Source organism: Leptopilina boulardi, unplaced genomic scaffold (assembly GCF_019393585.1).
Source record: "Leptopilina boulardi isolate dan_hultmark-lab unplaced genomic scaffold, ZJU_Lbou_2.1 LbouV2_162, whole genome shotgun sequence".
NCBI classification, from domain to species: Eukaryota; Metazoa; Arthropoda; class Insecta; order Hymenoptera; family Figitidae; genus Leptopilina; species Leptopilina boulardi.
Genome location: NW_026137710.1, coordinates 1,884,720 through 1,901,789, shown reverse-complemented (window position 1 = coordinate 1,901,789; position 17,070 = coordinate 1,884,720). Strand labels below are relative to the sequence as shown.

Genomic DNA, 17,070 nt, shown 5'->3' with positions numbered 1-17,070 from the left:
CAAATCGGATTGATTTTTTAAAAATTTGTCCGCCATATTGGATCCGCCATTTTGAATTTCAAAAAACCGACCTCAAATTCGAATTCAGCGACACCAAAAACCCCCGAGTAACAAATTTCAGGCGAATCAAATTAAATTTAGTATTATTTTTTTTGCGGTGGCCATATATGGCCACTTGCACAAAGGTGGCACGACTTTTTCTGGCCACATATGGGCCCTGGACTGCCAAGGGGTTAAAAAAAGGAGTTAAAGTAGAATATATACCTTATAGAAGATGGGTAGTGATGCTAATGCTGTGGCTGTTGTTGCTTCAGTTTATCTGTAACAGTTATGCTATCTCTGGGCTTGTGTTCTGCATTATATCCCATCAACCCCACTCTTCTTTTCTCCCACTTCTTTTCACTCCCACTTAAAAAAATAAACTGCGCCGGCAACTCACCATATACTCTGTATTCCAACTCTATTATAATAATGCTGATGAAAAGAGAGAGAGGGGGAGTGCGCATGCAGCTCACCATATATTCTAAACCCCACTCTGGTTGTCAAGAGGATGGAAAGTGGGAGGGTAGCTAAAAAGAAATAAGCAAATAAGTGGGTGGTAGCTGGTGACCAAGAGGGAGAAAAGTGGTTAGAATTTTCAAAAAATGCATATGCAAAAGGTTTTAAAAATTTTAAAATTCTCGCGAGAAATAGCGCCATCTTGCGACAACAGTCGGTAACACCGATCTATGGTAGAGTTACCATTGAAAAATAGGGACTTACCATGAAAAAAAGAAGTTTTAAAAAGTGGCGCCCTCTTTTGAAAAACAACATTAGTATAAGGTAAAATAGTTACATACCATGGAAAATAAAATCGTCATGCAAATTAGTGGGTGGAAAGTGGGAGGGAAGCTTAAAAAGACATGAGTGGGTGGTGACCAAGGGGGAGGAATGTCGGTGTCATTCTCTAATTTAATTCTACTGCTGCGAGTGCTGACGGTCTGCTGCTGCTGATACTGCAAGCTGAAACAGAATGACTTTCTTTGCCACGCAGGAATCGCCTGAGGTACATGTTGTCCCCACCATTCACAACATTCCACAAGTGAACTCCATCCCCACTTGACGCATGGACTACCAACGGGCACGGTGACCGTACGCGCTCATCTACCGCGCACCTTTCACTTTTGAGTCATCCACTGTGCACCACTCACAGCCACCCACTCCCAACCATTCACAGTCCCGCGCGGTATCTCGCGAACCCTTTGCTCCTCGAGGTTCTAATTATGATTTTTGATTTTTTGGGACCGTATATGTTTATACATAGGGAAGACATATGAAAATTAGGGGGGGGGGGGGTAAATAGGCGACCAAAAGGGTTAAATTTTAAAAAATCATATGCAAATAAGAGAGGTGGTGGGTGTCCAAGAGGGTGGAAAGTAGGTGGTAATATTTAAAAAAGACATATGCAAATAAGGGGGGTGTTGGGGTGACCAAGTGGGTGGTAAGGGAGGTGACCAAACGGGTTAAAAATTTCTAAAATTCCCGCGAGCAACAGCGCCATCTCGCGAAAACGGTCGGTAACATCCACCCAGCCAAACGGGTTATATTTCAAAAATTCCCGCGAGCAATAGCGCCATCTCGCGACAACGGTCGGTAACATCCGCCAAAGGTAAAGTAGAGTTACCATATGACGGTAAGATAGATACCTACGTTACCTGTGTTTTAGAACTGGCACAGCCCTACTACTAGTACCGAGCTCATTTTTGTTGTGCTCTGGTTCTTACACATTTAACACAAGTTACAGCTTTTGTCATATATAAATAGTTTGCTACTAAAGAAATAAAAGAATGCTAATAGACAATTTAGTATTGTTAAAGTAAACATTTTAAATTATCTGGTAATTTTTATTTTTAACAGTTTGTCACTATACAAGTTCAGTTGGTATACATGTTTGTAACTAGACTCTAGACTCACTGTCATGGCGTCAGTCGTTCTCATGTTTGTAAATTGTTAACATCACGTTTATCCTTTTTTACTGTAAAACTCTCGTTTCTCACTTTTCTATGTATTTGGTTTAATAAAAACTATCATATTGATAATTCCTCGTTTTTGATTTACGCACAGTTATTTTCAATATGGTAGCAGAACGTGGTTTGAACACGGATAGAAGTTTCTTTTGTTGCAAAGAACAGTAAAGATTGAAAGGGACGCGGAAATACGGTCGCGTTTTTCTTTTGGCATTCGGTTACTGGAAGTTTTTTGTTTTGCAACGGCATAAAGATGGAAATTAGTGGAATCGAGAAGTTACGTGGTGCTGAGAACTGGAATATTTGGAAATTCGTAGTAAGAAACTTATTGCGTGGAACTGAAGGCGCGTATGAAGTATGCAATGGCGAAATTGACAAACCAACGCCATTAGCGGAGGATGCGTCAGCTGATGATCAAGCAGCTTATCAATTAAGTTTGAAAAGTTGGGACAAAAGTGATCGTGCCGCGAGTCAAATAATTGTCAAGACTTTAGAATCGAAAGTGATGGCTCTTTTAGTGGCGTGTAACTCTTCCAGAGAAATGTGGCTTAAATTGCATTCAGTATTTGAGCAGCAAACGAAACAGGCTGCACATACTGTTCAAGCAGAGTTTTTCGGTTTTAATAAGAATCCGGTCGACGATATAGTAACACATATTTCGAAATTTGAGGGATTAATTTTACGCATGCAACAATTGAATGTGAAACCGGATGAATCGTCTCTTATGGTAAAATTATTGGACTCGCTTCCTGATGATTATGAGAGCCTTCGACAAGCCTGGTGGGCAAGGCCGGAAGATCAACAAACAGTTTCTAAATTGATAGAGGTGCTAACATCTGACGAGAAACGTCGACAGTGTCGAGCTGAAAAAAAGGACGAATTAGTGGCACTAATGGCATGTAAAGCGAAAATTCAAAAACAAAGTGAACAAAACAAAAATAAGAGTAATCAAATAAAAAAGCCTGGCAGTTTTTCTGGTGGAAATAAGAACAAAAATTACAGGTGCTATAATTGCGGAGAAACAGGTCATATTCCTCGTGACTGTAAGAAAAAGAAGAATGTAGCTGTTCCCAAAGATGAGGCCTTTGTTTGTGAGACTCTTAGTGTTGAAAACAGTGATGACGTATGGGTTGTTGACACTGGTGCGACAGATCATGTGACTCATCACAGTGAATGGTTTTCGAGTTTTTGTGCTTTTACAACACCGTTAAAAATTTACATTGGTGATAAATCCACTATGGATGCTCTTGGAAAGGGTACAATTAAGTTTGAAGCCTTTGTTGATGGAAAGTGGGTTTCATGTTACATGGAAAACGTTTTGTATGTGCCAACGGCACGAAGAAATCTTTTTTCTGTCACGCCCGCGTTAGACAAGGGAATGTCGTTTCATTCATTTCAAAGTGGATGTGAATTTGTCAAAAATGATATTGTGAAGGCACGTGGAGTTCGAGACGGACAGCTGTTTAAAATGTTGATTCGAATAAAACAACCGGAAATATCGTGTGTAAGTGAAGTGAATCTTTCATCGAAGATATCACTACAAATTTGGCACGAAAAGTTGGGACATCAAGGAAAACGTCACGTGAAAACTGTGTTGAATGATCGCGGAATAAGTTTTCTGGAAGACCATGATTTTTGTGGGGCTTGCGTCGAAGGTAAGCAGTGTCGCAGTAGTTATTATGAACGTCAACAACGTGCTTCGGAACCGGGCCAAATTATACATGCAGACTTATGTGGCCAAATGGAGTGTGCATCATTGAAAGGTTCGAAATATTTTTTGTGTTTTACGTGTGATTTCTCGAAGTATCGATTTGTTTACTTTCTCAAAGAGAAATCAGAAACGAAAGATAAGATTGCCGAAATGCTTCAACTGGTCGAGAATCAGCGTGGAACACCGATAAAGTATTTTCAGTGTGATGGTGGTACTGAATTTGACAATTCTGAAGTGCGGAAATTGCTTAAATCGAGTGGAGTGATAATGTGTGTTACAAATCCCTACACTCCACAACAAAACGGTTGTGTTGAGCGTACCAACAGAACTGTGGTGGATCTTGCTCGAACGATGCTCTTATCGAAAAGTTTGCCGAAATTCTTGTGGGCCGAAGCAGTCAACACTGCTGTTTTTACTTTGAATAGATCGGGACCATGCAGTGTCGATGAAAAAACGCCATATGAGTTGTTTACGAACAAGAACATTAGCTTCGAAATTTTTCATGTCTTTGGTACCGAGTATTATGTTCATGTGCCAACGGAAAAACGTAAAAAATGGGATTTGAAGGGAAAATGTGGTGTTTTTGTTGGATATTCGAACAATATGGATGGTTTCCGAGTTTGGCATAAGTCAGAGAATCGTGTCGTTCGAAGTAAAGATGTCAAATTTAAACCTGAAATTGCAGAAAAACTGTTGGCTCTATTTCCCAGTCATGAGTACAGTGACATGCCGGTTGAAAAGCAGTCATCATTTACTCCAGTTGCGCTCCCATTGAACGATTCACCTGAATTACCGAAGAATCAATCTGAGGAAACTCCTGTTTCATCTGTGCAAGGACAAAAACTGCGAGACAGGGAAAAGTTGAAGGCTCCAAGACGTTTGATTGAAGTGATGCTTACCGAAGTAATTGAGCCACGAAATTACACTGAAGCAATACAGTCGGAACAGAAGATGCATTGGAAGAAGGCGATGGAGGAAGAAATGGACTCGCTTGAAGAGAATTCGACTTGGGATTTAGTAGATTTACCATTGGGTCGAAAGGTTATTTCAAATCGTTGGATTTACAAAATAAAGCGGAACGTCAATGGCGAAATATCTCGTTACAAAGCACGTCTGGTTGCTCGTGATTTTAGTCAATCTGAAGGTATTGACTATAATGAGACATACAGTCCAGTCGCAAGGTTCGATAAAATACGTTCAATGTTAAGTATTGCGGCAAACGAAAAATTGGAAATGGCTCAATTTGATGTTCAGACGGCATTTCTCAACGGAACAATCGAGGATGAAATATATATGCAGCAGCCTGAAGGTTACGAAGATGGAAGTCAACGTGTGTGCAAGCTTCAAAGGGGTTTATACGGCTTAAAGCAAGCATCCAGGTGTTGGAACATGCGTTTCAAGGAAGTTTTATTTTCCTTCGGGTTACAGGAAAGTGCTGCGGATCCGTGTTTGTTTTATCGATTTTCAGGGAGTGATAAATTATTGGTGGTACTTTATGTTGATGACGGGTTAATTCTGTCAACAAAGAGGATCTACATCGATGAGCTTATCGAAAAACTGAAATCGGAATTCAAGATAACAACTGAACCTGTGGGATGTTTTTTAAATGTGTTGATTAATCATCTTCCTGATGGTTCAATTTCTATCAGTCAAAAACGGTATACCGAGGATATTATTCGACGATTTAACATGGTCGACGCGAATCCTGTGTCTACCCCTATTGATAAGTGTCAATTGACGGATGAAGTTGCGGATACTGAGACAACGGATGCCCCGTACCGAGAGGCAGTTGGTTGCCTCATGTACCTGGCAATAGCTACGCGTCCTGATATCACATTTGCTGCAAATTATGTTTCACAGTTTCTCGAGAATCCAAGTGAACAACATTGGTCGATGGTCAAAAGGATTTTTAAATATCTTCAAGGCACCGTTGGAATGGGAATTTGATACAACGCCACTGGCTTGCCTGGAGATCTGGAATCCTACAGTGATGCTGACTACGCGAGTGATAAAACTTCACGTCGTTCGGTTAGTAGTGTAGTATTCAAGTACAGTGGAGGAGCAATCCTGTGGACGAGTAAAAAGCAGCAAAGTGTCTCTTTGTCAACCACTGAAGCTGAGTACGTGGCAGCCAGTGAAGCAGCGAAAGATGCAGTATGGTTGACTCGTCTATTCAGTGAAATCTCACCATTAAAGGATGTGCCCTCGCTTCGTGTGGACAACGCAAGTGCGATTAAGTTGGCTAAAAATCCCAGCTTTCATAAAAGGTCAAAGCACATCGATGTGCGTGCTCATTTTGTTCGCGAAAAGGTTCAGAATGGAGAATTAAAAATTGAGCACATTGCAAGCAACGAGCAGGTTGCTGATATTTTAACAAAATCCATTCCGAAAGTGCAATTCGAAAAATTGCGCGAAAAATTGGGTGTTGTGTCTCTTTAAATTATGAACGATATATTAATGAACTTTAAGATTATACATTTACAGGTTTGTGTAACAAATACTGGTTTGATAAAAAAAATTTTAATGTTTAAGGTAGGGATGGAAAGGGGAAACGAAAAGTCGACTTTCGACTTTACAATCGACTTTAAGTCTTTCGACTTTTTAAAGTCGACCGAAGTCGACTTTGTAAAAAAAAGTCGACTTTTTATCGACTTTTTTTGAAATCATATTTATTTTAAGAATATTCATTTATAACTTATTAATAATTATCTCTGAATCATTTTTTTAAGAAAAATCTAATTTGATGAACTTAAATTTAATTATATTACAATAAGTAAAACTTAACTATGAAAGGAAAAATCCAGAATAAACATTTTTAATGTAATTGATTATATTTCTACATTAATGGTAAAAACATTCTATTTTAAAATATTAAAATTATTCTTTATCATCTAATTATAATTATGATTCAATCGAAATTATTGTTATTAAATATTATTTAAATATTCTTATTAAAACACATTTCCTTTTTACATTCTGTACACTGCACTTTACTGCCGTCATCAACTTTTGAAAAGTAAATCCAAACAGCACTAGGACCCATGTGCTTAATATTTAATTAAACATAATGTCGTGCAACACAATGTACGAAAAATAATATATAACGTCCCGAAAACCGTTAGTCCACAGTTTCGTCATGCGTGTTTATCACGTGTCAGTTGTTTTTCATGTTGACAGAAAGTCGAGAAGTCGACCGACGGTATACATGTTTGTAACTAGACTCTAGACTCACTGTCATGGCGTCAGTCGTTCTCATGTTTGTAAATTGTTAACATCACGTTTATCCTTTTTTACTGTAAAACTCTCGTTTCTCACTTTTCTATGTATTTGGTTTAATAAAAACTATCATATTGATAATTCCTCGTTTTTGATTTACGCACAGTTATTTTCAATAAGTATTATTAGTTATATCGAAAATAATATCTGACTGCCTCAACCTGCATACATCTCCCCTAGTATTTATAACCAAACTAAAACAAAAAAAAATTGAAAAAAATCTTGTAATCGGAGTCATATCAAATTTTTGAAAAACACGACTTTTGGAAAAACGCGATTAAACATAAATAATTGAATAAAACATGATGGGAGAAACTTGATCACTTGTGACCACTTAGAAAAAGCATGGGATATTAAAATAAATTACTGAAAAGAATGGTAACGCTACCACCGATTTCAGGTAGCTCGTGGAAGAATGAAACTGATTGTCTACGAGGGAAGAGAAACAGTCAAAAAGTATTATCCACGTGGTATATGGACGACCCCTGTATTATTTTTAATTAAAAAATTAAATTTTGGGTCTGAAAGGCCAAATGGTGTACAAAAATGAAAAAAATTTATTTCACAAAGTATGTAAATTATTGTATTTTGACACTTGAGCACCTTAAAGTACACTATAAAAAATAATTTATAAAATTTTAATTAAGAAATATTGAAAATTATACCTACAGAAACTATTTCTTTGAGGCCCCTCATAAAAAGTACTTTGTTATGATATTTTATGACTACTTCATCTGAAATTAAAAAAAGAACTATTTTCTGTTATTAGATACCTAAGTATATCTCGTGATTAAACGCAGAATTGTTTTGTTCATTTTTTTTATTTTTTACAGGGGTGGTTTAGATTCTGCACATTAGGATTATATACACTACCGTCAGAAATTCTGCGAACTCTGCTTTTTCGATGACAATAAAGTGATTTAAATCTTCAAAAATATTAAAACTAAAATTTTTTCTTTTTATTTTATAAAAGCTAATAAAAGTCTGAAAGAAATTACACCTTGACAAAGAGAATAAGTTAATTTTTCAATTAGATATCTAAGAAAAACACAATTTTCAATGTTTTTACTATTTTTTTTATTTATCTGGCAAAAATTAATATTTTTAAACATTCTTGGGCTTACTGGAATCGTATTTTGTTATACAATTCAAATTATTTAAAACAATTTATGTTTACATTCTTCCCTAGCGTATGCAAACCGTTAAATTTGTCTTAAAAATTTTTTAAAATTTTACAGCCACACAAGAAAACGTTATGGCCTGAAGGTCTGCCAATGTTTACTATACATTTTTGGGGACGCTAATTCCGAATCCAAAGTCCATTTAACCTCATCACATCAGAATTTTGACATAACCTCAAACACCAATATGGCGAAAACTTTTTGGAAAAATTCATTGGGGTTGAGTAAAATTTCTTACTCGGGGGTTTTTGGAGTCGCTCATTACGAATCTGATATTATTTTTTCAAAATTCAAAATGGCGGATCCAATATGGCGGACACTTTTTGGAAAAATTCATCAGATTCGCTAGAAACTCGTTACTTAGGGGTTTTTGGGGTCACTGATTACACAAAAAAAAAATTTTCTAGACCGGTGCTTACTCTATGTGTATTATACGTTTTTGGGGTCGCTTAAACTGAATCCGTGGTCTATTTTACCACATCACTTCATGATTTTGACATAACCTCAAAAAATGGCTTCTTAATGGTATAATTCCTACATGCTTTTAAGATCGCTGAATCCAAATTCGATATTCATTTTACCCCATAGCTTCAGGTTTTTGACATAGCCTCAAAAAGGCTTTGAAGGCACACAAGAAATAAAATTTTATTTAGAATGTAGAATATATATTTACATCAAATTTTCTAATACTAATACTTAAAAGTCGATAGATCATATGTATTTTAGTCATTCTCTTTTTTCGAACTATAACGGATTCGTTCATGTTCAAATGATCTGTGTAATGGATTTCGTTTGCGCTTTAGATCGTTGTTTTCTGTGTCTCTTTTTAACATCTAACAAAAATCAGTCATCATGTTTTAGTCCCATCTTCTTTGGTAACGAGTTTCCATAACCTTTATGTTCTGGTGGAACCGTTCACCCTGCTCCTCGCTAAAACCGCCCAAATTGTCGGGAAATTTTTCAAGATGGGAGTGCAAAAAATGTAATTTTAAATTCATAAGTCATCCAAGTTTTTGAAAGTTTCTAATAATTTTGTCGATGATTTCCTTGTACTCATTGTCAGGACTTTTATTATTTCCCAAAAAGTTCTGAGCCACTGCTTTAAAACTATTCCAGGCATTTTTTTTCAAAGTAGTCATTGTACTAACAATGGTAGTATCCTTCAACACAGTTCTGATTTAAGGTCCATCGAATACTCTTTCCTTCAATTTAGCCTCAGTTAGTTTAGGAAAATTTTTGACTTGGTATTCGAAACATTTGCCAGTTTTATTAATAACTTTTACAAACTGTTTTATTAGTCCTAGTTACATGCCCTGGCGGATTTGATTTACCTAATGTCCTCCAGCTGGGCGGATATTGGGTCAACATTAGGAATAACGTAAAAAAATTGATAAATAAGTTAAAATTGTTCAAAAAACATTTTGTAATTGAGAGATGGACTTCTTAAGAGTTCACTTCTGCATTGTTTATGTTAAATTAATTAAGAATTATTTAATTATTAAGGAAAAAAGTGAAATTTGTCAAACCTGTCACTTTAGATATGCACGATACCTATAGCAAATCTGCCGTGTTATGACAGAACACAGTAACTGCAATTTGAAAGAACTCGAGAAAAACGCGAAAAACTGTTTGAATCTTTATTGTCTCTTTTCGCAAAGCCTAATTGAAATTTTAAATAGCCACTTGTCACTTTTGATTCGGATAAAGATAATCTTTCCGTTGATGTAAAAATAAATGTTATATTTGTTTAAACAATTAATAAATTAATAAAATTGTAGTTACTATCAAGCGAATTCGAGGGTCGTCGCACGAGATACACAGGAACTGCCAGTTACTGTGTCTCTCGTGCGACGACCGCTTGTATAAGACCCTTAGTCGCACGGGACAACCTAGTAACTGCAAGGAAACATAAGAATTTTAATCTTTCTTAACAGTTTTAACATTGTAAAAATGCATTAAATCACTAATTTTATTATTTAATAAGGTGTAATAGTAGTAATTATATTTTTCAGAAATATATTATATGGTTAAATTTATTCTAATTATACACTATTAGTCATAAATTATAAGAAATTTGAATAAGGTATTCTATAATAAATTTAAGGATAATAATTATTGCTGACATAAATATATTAATTATAAAAATTTTAAATTTTTATAAATATTACATTGCAAATTTGTTTGCTCATGACAAAACATTTGGTTGGGATAAAAAAAATTTGGTTTATGTTTGTGCAACCAAACCATTTGATTGAGGCAGCGAAATATTTTATTGAATACCAGAAATGAAGGCATGTATTATATTATATATTACAAACTATACACTCAGAAAAAAGTTATGTTTGAACCAAATTTACCCTTTTTTTGTATTAACCCATATTTTTGGTTATTTCAAACAAAATTTATTTAATACAAATAAATATTTATTTAATCGAAATAAACATTTGGTTCATTTTAATAAATTTTTAGACCAGAGAAAAAAATTTGGTTGAGCTAAATAAACATTTGGTTTATACAACCAAATGTATGGTTAACTGTATATCAATGCACTTATTTTGTTGATTCAACCAAACTTTGGTTGTTTCAAACAAATTTTTTTCTGAGTGCATTGCAAATTGTCCAAAATTTATAAAATTCTGCATTATTATTTCCTCCAAATCACGAACCTCATTTTTTGAGCCCTCATCCCACGGACCAACCTAGTAACTACACTGCCTCAATAGCACTCTGCAGTTACTGTGTGCTTCGTGCGACGAGAGCTCGAAAAATGAGGTTCGTGTTATCGGAAATGTAGTTACTGTGCAATTCCTAGGTCCTTCGTATCACGAGCCTCAAAATACGTCACAACCCCCTCAAACGTCACACAGTAACTGCCAGTTACCGAATTTCTCGAATTTCGACTCGATAATCTTTGTAGTTACTCTGAAAATGACGTAATTATGCAAAAATTATTATTAATTACGTTAATAATTTTTAAAGATGCTTTGCATTAACAGATGCAGCTTTTTTCCACGATTACAACGATATAAAAAACTCATTTTTCGATGTTCCTGCAGTTACTGTGTTTTTCCATAACACGGCAGAAATTACTTTTCAATTCCGAACGGTGGAACGCGCGCTAAGATTTGAAAAGAGTTACAAATCTTAAACATTCATCAAATAGAAAATATGCAATTTTTTTCTTTATTTATAAAAAAACTTTAGAATTTTGTTATAATAATAAAAATTAAGCTAATATATTTTTCAAAAATTTTTTACTTATAACTTTTTAAACAATTCACAAATAAAAGAGCATAAAATTTAGTTAAATTTGTATTTTGCCATCATAATTTTCAACAAAATATAATTTTTTATACATAAAAATAAGAATAATTTAGATTAAAATTGATTTAACAATTACAATTTTTTAACAAAATTCTTCTTTAAAAAAAAAATTGCTAAATTTTTATTTTATATTCACAATTCTTTAATGAAAGATTTTTTTTAATACATGTTATAAAAAAGTAATCGTTTATTTATACTAATGCTAATAATCACTAATTTTATGTAATATGACAGCTGCAACTTTATGCTCTCTGCATGCTGCTGCCATCTAACGGCGACTGCAACTAATATAGGGCGATAGTTAAAGGTAAAGAAATAGTGAATTGGTATTAATATAAATAAATTGGTATAAATAAATGATTAATTTTTTATAACATGTATTAAAAAAAATTTCCATTAAATAATTGTGAATATAAAATAAAAATTTTGCAACTTTTTTTTAAAAAAAGAATTTTATTTTAAAAATTGTAATTGTTAAATCAATTTTAATCTAAATTATTCTTAATTTATGTATAAAAAATTAAATTTTGTTGAAAATTATGATGGCAAAATACAAATTTAACTAAATTTTATGCTCTTTTATTTATGAATTGTTTAAAAAGTTAAAGTCTATTAAAAAGTCTATTTAGTCTATCTAGTCTTAAAAGTCTATTTGATGAATGTTTAAGATTTGTAACTCTTTTCAAATCTTCACGCGCGTTCCGCCGTTCATAAATGAAAGGTAATATGCTATAGGTATCGTACATATCTAAAGTGACAGATTTGACAAATTTCACTTTTTTCCATTAATAATTAAATAATTCTCAATTAATTTAACATAAACAATGCAGAAGTGAACTCTTAAGAAGTCCATCTCTACAAAATGTTTTTTGAACAATTTTAGCTTATTTATCAATTTTTTTTACGTTATTCCTAATGTTGACCCAATATCCACCCAGCTAGGTGGACATTGGATAAATCAAATCCGCCAGGGTGTGGAGAGGAGGAATGAGAATTTTTGATGGATTTACTAGATGCTCATAACGAATGTTGAATGTACCAGGTTTAAACGAGGATATTCTTGGCCATTCTTTTTTTAATAATGATTTACCCTATCCCTACTATTCCACATGCACAAGTAGCAAGGATATTTTGGGAATCCAGACTGTTGTCAAAGCAAAATTGTTATCATTTTCAAATCTCCAGAAATCTGCCACTGATATAGATCGTAATTGATTTTCAGCAAAAGGACGCTCATATCATATTCTCGTATTTTTCTTGCATGACTGTAGAGTGCGCTAAAGGAATTGGAGCAAATACATTAGTCTTATGCAGTAAAACAGCTTTTATACTTCGTTACGATGAATCTATAAAAAGCCGCTAATCTTTGGCATCATAACAATTCGCTTTTAATTCGATGATAAGACCTTCAACATCAGTGCAAAATACTAAAGATGAATCTGGATCTTTCATAAAGTATATTTGCGGTATTTTCGTACTAGCAACCGTCTTTCGGTAAACCTAAATTTCGTATAAGATCATTTAATTCCAGCTGCGATATAAAGGATAAAGTAGATGATTTTTCGGTGCTTGGCGTCCATTCATCATCACTCCTAATTTCAGACTCATTAGGAGATTCTTTATCATTTTCCATTGATTCATCTTTAGGTAAGCAATCAATTTTTTTATTCTCTTGGACAAGAAAAATGGGAGCAGTTACTAACACAACACTGATGTATACGATTTTGTTTTTATTTTTATAGTTGAAACCTTTAACTTGATTACAACAAAAGTAATCTTTTTTACAGCGAGGACGTCTCTAAATAGTTGGAACAGAGTACTTCATATGCTCTGTATCTTTATCCCTTTTCCAACGATTTAGCATCTTTCTGTAACTATTGCAGATAATATTGGAAACCCAGTTAATGTTTTTAGGGTTATCCATTTCCAAATTATTATTATTATTATTATTATTATTATTATTAATTATTATTATTTCCATTATTATCATTGACATTTTTCCGCAAAGAACTAACTTCGAATTTCGAGCAAATGTAATGATCTGAGTCACAGTTATGTAATTGTGAGACGAGTTTTTTTTCTTGTGGCATTAAACTCCACATTAGCCAAGTCACCAACCAATGTAGAGCCGTTGGATGACTACGACTGCGAGCCCGCTTTCTCACACGGACCAGCCGCCGATACTGGGGATCCGAAACCCTGCATCGTAAAACGTTTCCTACATGTGTCTGACATGACAGCATCAAAGCCGTGATCCAGAGACTTAACCGGTTCACGGATGTTCTACGTTGCCCGCCGTCACCACTTAGAGGTGCCCTGGATACAGACCAGGGCTGGATTTATATCTAAGCAAAATAAGCAGCTGTTTAGGGCCCCGACTTGCCGGGTACCCCTAAATTTTTTTAAAGGCTAAACTTTTTTTTAAAATAAATGTTTTTTTAATAAAAATTATTCAATGTTTATTAACAAATTATTATTTTAACGAAATTAAAATACATATGATGTATTCCACGCCAAAGTGAAAGACCATAGTCTGCAATTGCATCCCCGATTTTTTTTCTTTTAGTCCTAATTAAGACTAGCTTCCATGAATTTTTCAAATTTTTTTAGCAAGCCGTTTTCGAGTTATGGAATTTTAAAAATTGGAGAATTATCATGACTTTTAATTTTTAAATGCTCATAACTTCCTTAAAAATGCATCAATTTTAAAAGTTTTTTTCAAAATGTGTGTTTTTAAACGTACTTTTCAAAAAAAAATCGAAATTTTTTTTTAACTTATTGATTACTATCAAATTTTTGAGTTTCAATGATAAAAAGTCATTTTTCTCATTTGACATACTGATCGATTTTTTTCAAATTATTTGGCCCGATAATGGGCAAACAATTTTTACAAAATTTTCGGAATTTTTCAAAAAATTTTCAATTTTTTAAAAATATTTTTGTTTTTTATACTACGTACTTTTATGTATTTTGATGCACTGATTACGAAAATCATAGTGACAATACCTGAAATTTTGCTTTTTATGGTGAAACCCATAAAAAAGTTCAAAAATTTATGGTTTTTTTCGTTTATTGGGTAAAATATGCCCAGCTGGAGGACATTGGGTAAATCAAATCCGCCAGGGCATGTATGTAACTAGGACTAATAAAACAGTTTGTAAAAGTTATTAATAAAACTGGCAAATGTTTCGAATACCTAGTAAAAAATTTTCCTAAACTAACTGAGGCTAAATTGAAGGAAAGAGTATTCGATGGACCTTAAATCAGAACTGTGTTGAAGGATACTACCATTGTTAGTACAATGACTACTTTGAAAAAAAATGCCTGGAATAGTTTTAAAGCAGTGGCTCAGAACTTTTTGGGAAATAATAAAAGTCCTGACAATGAGTACAAGGAAATCATCGACAAAATCATTAGAAACTTTCAAAAACTTGGATGACTTATGAATTTAAAATTACATTTTTTGCACTCCCATCTTGAAAAATTTCCCGACAATTTGGGCGGTTTTAGCGAGGAGCAGGGTGAACGGTTCCACCAGAACATAAAGGTTATGGAAACTCGTTACCAAAGAAGATGGGACTAAAACATGATGACTGATTTTTGTTAGATGTTAAAAAGAGACACAGAAAACAACGATCTAAAGCGCAAACGAAATCCATTACACAGATCATTTGAACATGAACGAATCCGTTATAGTTCGAAAAAAGAGAATGACTAAAATACATATGATCTATCGACTTTTAAGTATTAGTATTAGAAAATTTGATGTAAATATATATTCTACATTCTAAATAAAATTTTATTTCTTGTGTGCCTTCAAAGCCTTTTTGAGGCTATGTCAAAAACCTGAAGCTATGGGGTAAAATGAATATCGAATTTGGATTCAGCGATCTTAAAAGCATGTAGGAATTATACCATTAAGAAGCCATTTTTTGAGGTTATGTCAAAATCATGAAGTGATGTGGTAAAATAGACCACGGATTCAGTTTAAGCGACCCCAAAAACGTATAATACACATAGAGTAAGCACCGGTCTAGAAAATTTTTTTTTGTGTAATCAGTGACCCCAAAAACCCCTAAGTAACGAGTTTCTAGCGAATCTGATGAATTTTTCCAAAAAGTGTCCGCCATATTGGATCCGCCATATTGGATCCGCCATATTGGATCCGCCATTTTGAATTTTGAAAAAATAATATCAGATTCGTAATGAGCGACTCCAAAAACCCCCGAGTAAGAAATTTTACTCAACCCCAATGAATTTTTCCAAAAAGTTTTCGCCATATAAGCCCAAGAATGTTTAAAAATATTAATTTTTGCCAGATAAATAAAAAAAATAGTAAAAACATTGAAAATTGTGTTCTTCTTAGATATCTAATTGAAAAATTAACATATTCTCTTTGTCAAGGTGTAATTTCTTTCAGACTTTTATTAGCTTTTATAAAATAAAAAGAAAAAATTTTAGTTTTAATATTTTTGAAGATTTAAATCACTTTATTGTCATCGAAAAAGCAGAGGTCGCAGAATTTCTGACGGTAGTGTATATAATCCTAATGTACAGAATCTAAACCACCCCTGTAAATAATAAAAAAAAATGAACAAAACAATTTTTCGTTTAATCACGAGATATACTTAGGTATGTAATAACAGAAAATAGTTCTTTTTTTAATTTCTGATGAAGTAGTCATAAAATATCATAACAAAGTACTTTTTATGAGGGGCCTCAAAGAAATAGTTTCTATAGGTATAATTTTCAATATTTCTTAATTAAAATTTTATAAATTATTTGTTATAGTGTACTTTAAGGTGGTCAAGTGTCTAAATAAAATAATTTACATATTTTGTGAAATAAAATTTTTTCATTTTTGTACAACTTTTCTCCTTTCAGACCCAAAATTTAATTTTTGAATTAAAAATAAGGCTTTAACGGTGTTATGATGTAAACAGATTTTCTCTACAATTTTTCTTGAACTAATTTATGTAATACCTTCAGTTGATGTTTTAAAACTGTCGGAAGTTGTGTTTATCCATATAATACGAGCTTCTAATTCAAATGTTGTTAATCGATCCTTTTTCAAATTTTCTATTGCAGTCATAAATGCGTTATAATAATTCAGTTCTCCTGAATGAAAAATACCACCTACAAAAAAATACATATCAAAATATTATTCTAATTGATTACATCTTATCTTTTTGCAAAACTTACTCCCTGGAGGATTTTATTTACTTAAGTTCGACCCAGTTGGGGCGAATCTAAGTCGCGAATCTAATCACAGAAAATTAAAAGGCATTAAAATAAGCTGCAACGCTTCTTATTTTAATCCAATTTTGCTTATTTTAATACATTTTGGTATTAAAATAAGGAAAATTGGATTAAAATAAGAAGCGTTGCAGCTTATTTTAATGCCTTTTAATTTTCCGTGATTGTAAGCTTGTCGAATTCGAGTAATTACCAAAAAAAAACATTTTAATTGATGAAAGGCCGTAGCCGGATAAGCAGGGTCCTGCGGCCCCCGCTCAAATTTCGTCGATATTTACAGGATCAATTAGTCTCAGTATGAAACTTTTTATCGCCA

At 33.5% G+C, this 17,070-nt stretch overlaps 1 protein-coding gene across 3 annotated transcripts in view; it reads right to left on the bottom strand.

Annotated features, from left to right (window-relative positions):
* LOC127277003 (glutamate receptor ionotropic, kainate 2-like) overlaps positions 1-17,070 on the bottom strand; it is a 590,803-nt gene that overhangs the window by 550,562 nt on the left and 23,171 nt on the right. For all 3 annotated transcript variants that reach the window (XM_051297788.1, XM_051297790.1, XM_051297789.1), the window contains one exon: positions 16,482-16,634. In XM_051297788.1, coding sequence (XP_051153745.1) covers positions 16,482-16,634 — 153 coding nt within the window. The remainder of the gene's footprint in view (positions 1-16,481; positions 16,635-17,070) is intronic.